We start from the raw sequence: 4,399 nt of genomic DNA, 5'->3' as shown, positions 1-4,399 counted from the left end.
AGTAACTCCCTGCCCTGCAGCAGTCAAAGAGCCACCTTCAGTAACTCCCTGCCTGCAGCAAAGAGCCACCTTCAGTAACTCCCTGCCCTGCAGCAAAGAGCCACCTTCAGTAACTCCCTGCCCTGCAGCAGTCAAAGAACCACCTTCAGTAACTCCCTGCCTGCAGCATCAGCTCTTGCTGTCACAGACATAGGACAGGTGGAAGGCTTTAACAAACTAGTTTATTTTCTCACAGTTTGGGAGGCTCGAGATCCAATTTCAGGGCCCCAGCTCTCTCTGTGCCAGCTCTGGAGGGAAGGCTGGCCTCTTCTGTGCTCCGGGGCCATCTTTTCATTTTTGTAGTAGAGTTTTATCACACAACTCAATCATATGAAGAAGAGCAGAGCAATCATCACAATCCATTTCAGAACATTTTATTCTTTCTCATTCCCATTCTTGTTAGCTTGCCATTTCCCCCCAACCTCCCCTGCCATTGCCCCCAGGTAATTATTAAACCACTTACTGCCTCTATAGATTTACTTATTCTGGATTCCATATACAGAAAATCATACAGAACCCAAACAGGAAGCCAGCAAACACACAAAGTTCAACAACAGTGACAAAAGAAAACAGAAAAATCTCTGTTGAAAAGGAAGCAGAAAATATTAAAAACGGAAACAACTTTAAAATGGGTCCAGAGGGAGATCAAGTGATAAAATCGATAACTGATGTGCCAGACGTGGGTATCCAAGCCTGTAAATCTTTAAAGGAGTGGAAATTCTCATCTTTATCAGCTAGTGGTTTCAAACTGCTGACCTTGTGGTTAGCAGTTCAGTGCATAACCTCCTATGCCACCAGGGCTCCCTTGATTAGCAGGGAAGGGAGGGTAAAGAATTCACTAGAGGTGGACATATATTAACTGAGGTGAAGGGAAAGACAGTATACTATAAGAGCAAGGTCAGCAAAAACGGTGAAGGCCAAGGAAGATGCTGTGAGCAGTGCAGGAGTGAGGAGTAGAGCATAGTTCGAGCCCCGGAGGATGTCCAAACGGCCATTTTGATAGGGTACCAATGGAAGTTTGCAGAATTCTTTGGGGAAGGGTTAGAGAGATGGAAACATCGCCTTTAGAAGTGTCTGAGTGTAGGTGGAGGATGCTTCAAACGGTAGCTACATATTTTGATAGTTTTGGTAAAGGCATGCATTTTTACAGCAACATTTTCAGACCCATTTTCATATTCCACATCTCTTCCATCTATGTCACTCGTGATCCACTTACCACATTGCTTCTTTGTGCCTCCAGTGACATCTGGTCCTTGGGATGCATCCTGTATGAACTCTGTACCCTTAAACATCCAGTAAGTATACAAGACAGAAAGAGCAGGCCGCTGCTCCTCCTGGGCCAAGTTCTAAGTCGTGTGCTTGGTGCTGTGCTTCTCTGGAGCTCATTCATCAGCGAAGTTTTTATCTGTTTTCATTTGCTGTCGTCTCTGCCTTGAACTATGAGTAGTTTGTAATCCACACCCCATTGCTGTTCAGTCAATTCCAACTCACAGTGACGATGTAGGCCAGAGTAGAACTGACCCCTAATCTTTCAGAGGAAGCCGACCACATCATTCTCCAATTGGAGTGGCCACTTGGGTTCAATCTGCATGGAACTTGTTGCCAGCGAGTAGTTGCTGCTTGTAAAGACTTACAGGACAGTGGATGCCTAGGGTTTCTAAGCCTGTCAGTCTGTGCAGGGCAGACGCCCTCATCTCTCTCGCGTGGGTCGGCTGGTGGGCTTGAACCTTATGATAAGCAGCCCACCATTTCACTGCTAACGGGAAGTGCCGTTATTTAATTTCTGGAGTTGGGTACGTATCTTTTTGTAGTTAGATTTCCATCATGGGAGTTTCCTCTCTAACAGAAATATCATGAGAAATAGATGTTGCCTGATTTTATTCTTTTATGTAGTTCTTTGTTTTCAAATGGACGTATCCCTTTCAAAGTTATTTTAAAATGAAAGATTGAACAACTTGTCCTGCTCAGCAGCTGTCTGTTACACAGTCCCAGGATTCATAGTGTGGGTCTCTCTGAGGGCCTCGGTTTGCATGGACTTAGAGTCTGCTCTTTGGCCATGGACTGAAACTCAGCGCTCCAAGCTTTCTCGTAGGCGCCTTTGAGAGCACGTGCGGGACCTGAAGCCGTGGCTGAGAACAGTCCTAAAGCTCCTCCAGAGGACAAGAGCTCGCTGGAGCCAGGCCCTGAGAATAAGGGGTTCTTCCTGAGACATTGGTGGCCCACACTGCTGGCTACACAGCTAGAGAAACGGGGAACTTTAAAACAGGCTGCTACCCAGGTTTCACACCAGAGTAATTACATGAAAATCCAGAGGGTGACTGGGATGTCCTGTTTTAAATCAGGTAACTTCGAGTGCGCAGCCCAAGTTGAGAACCAGTTTGTTGCGTTCAAATAAACTCAAAATGCTCCCTTTCTCATTGATGATTATATTCTTTATCTCCTTGATTTTACCTTTTCCTTGAGATTCTGATCCATGGTTGTAATTTTTTCTAGGGAGACTAGGTCCTAAGCACGATTTTTAAAATTACTGCCCCCCCCCCCCCCCCCCCACACACACACACACACACTGCTCTGACTCAGAGCAGCTCTAGAGCAGAGTAGAACTGCCCCTTGGGGTTTCCGAGGCTGTAAATCTTTACAATCGTAGAAAGCCGCATCTTTCTCTTGTGGGGCGGCTGATGGATTTGAGCTGCCGACCTTGCAGTTAGCAGCCCAGAGCTCTTAAGCCCTGTTGTAGCCTAGTATTTGGCACACAGCCTGTTTCTTTTCCACTTTAAGGGAGAATTAATGTGGAGACCTTTAGGAGCCTGAAATTCCAGCTTCAAGGTGAAAAGCCTGAGACCCGGTAGATTCAGTTTTTTGTTTTCAATATCTGGGCTTTATTATGTGTTGGTTATTGCCTTCCTGTATCTGCACCTGCATTATTTTTAATGGTGTCATTAATAAACTCTCAAGGCAGAATGCCAACTTACTCTTAAGGTGTTACCAAGGCTGGCATCTAGTGTTAGCTCTAATGTATGTTATATAAGAAAACAACATTTCAGTGGTATTCTGGTATGTCATTTTATATCCCATTCTCTTGTCAGATGTTAATAGCTACCTTAATGACACGCATGATAAAAGCTTGTGGATGATGTTTCTAGCTGTGAAAGTTGAAGGTGCATGTTACTGGGGTGCCTGGGAAGGAGTGGGGCAAAAGAATACGCCACGTTTGATAAGCCTATTGGTGTCATTCGGCTCCCTTTACAACCGGGCCTGTGTGTTACTTTGATTTTAAATGTATATTACAAATGTGAATTTGTAAGACTGCTGAGTACAACAAATGAAGTGCCCAGAGCAATGGTAAGGCTGTTTCTAGATTGTTACTCTCTTTCCTGAACCATCATAAGATGTCTTGAATACTCTCTTCAGGCCAGAGGAGTCCTGGTGGGGGAGTGGTGACCAGTTGGGCTTGAACTGCAAGGTCAGTGGTTGGAAGCCACCAGCCACTCCGTGGGAGAAAGAGGAGGTGTTCGACTCCGGTGAAGAGTTACAGTCTCGGAACCCTCCAGGGGCAGCTCAACCCTGGCCTTTACTGTGACTAGGAGTTGGAATCGACTCAACTGAGTGAGGGGTTTTAGTTGTTTGCTTGTTTATTTTAAGGATAACTTTAGGGAGAAAAGTGGTAAGTTTATAAAATTACTATAATTTTTTTTCTTTTATTGGGGGCACTTACATCTCTTATCACACTCCATACATTCATCCAGTGTGTCAAGCACATTTGCACATATACCACCATCATCATTTTCTTTCTTTTTTTGATGTTGCAAGTAAATTTTATTCTTATTTTCCTGGATACATATACTTCACATCTTCTCTGTTTAAATAGTTGCATTTGGTCAGTGATGATAGTTAAAATAAGGCCACACATGCAGAGCCTTAAAAAAAAACAACCCAAAACACATAATGTGCAAATAAAGATTAAAGAGAATGTCTATTGGGATTTCTGTAAGCGGTATTGTTTTACAACATTCTTCATTCACCAAAATCCACTTATTGCTTTTAGCCCTTAATTACTCTTTTTATTAAATTTCCTCCAACTCTTGGTCTTTTTCAGTTCCTCTCAGTTTTGTATCCATATTATAGCTCTTTTTGTTTAGCCTGCTTTAGCCTAGACTTAGCTTTGTCACAGTGCATTTCTTCTTCATGAAATAGCGTTTGGAGAGAAGGCCAGGCTGCTAATGTGTTCAGGAAGAATGAATATGTTTATGCCGAGCTCATCTATAGTGGCACATGATTCGTGTGCAGTCTCTCAACATAACCCCTCTTCCAGCTTTCTTCTTTTTTTAATCGTTTTATTGGGGGCTCATACGACTCATCA

The 4,399-nt window shown here is 43.7% G+C and overlaps 1 protein-coding gene across 3 annotated transcripts in view; it reads left to right on the top strand.

Moving 5' to 3' along the window:
* Positions 1 to 4,399, top strand: part of NEK3 (NIMA related kinase 3) — a 27,395-nt gene that overhangs the window by 9,745 nt on the left and 13,251 nt on the right. For all 3 annotated transcript variants that reach the window (XM_004711262.2, XM_045287189.1, XM_045287190.1), the window contains exon 7: positions 1,280 to 1,334. In XM_004711262.2, coding sequence (XP_004711319.1) covers positions 1,280 to 1,334 — 55 coding nt within the window. The remainder of the gene's footprint in view (positions 1 to 1,279; positions 1,335 to 4,399) is intronic.

Source organism: Echinops telfairi, unplaced genomic scaffold (assembly GCF_000313985.2).
Source record: "Echinops telfairi isolate 266 unplaced genomic scaffold, ASM31398v2 ScPeMD7_11;HRSCAF=52, whole genome shotgun sequence".
Taxonomy (NCBI): Eukaryota; Metazoa; Chordata; class Mammalia; order Afrosoricida; family Tenrecidae; genus Echinops; species Echinops telfairi.
The sequence above is the reverse complement of the archived record's forward strand: the minus strand, read 5'-3'. Positions and strand labels throughout refer to the sequence as shown.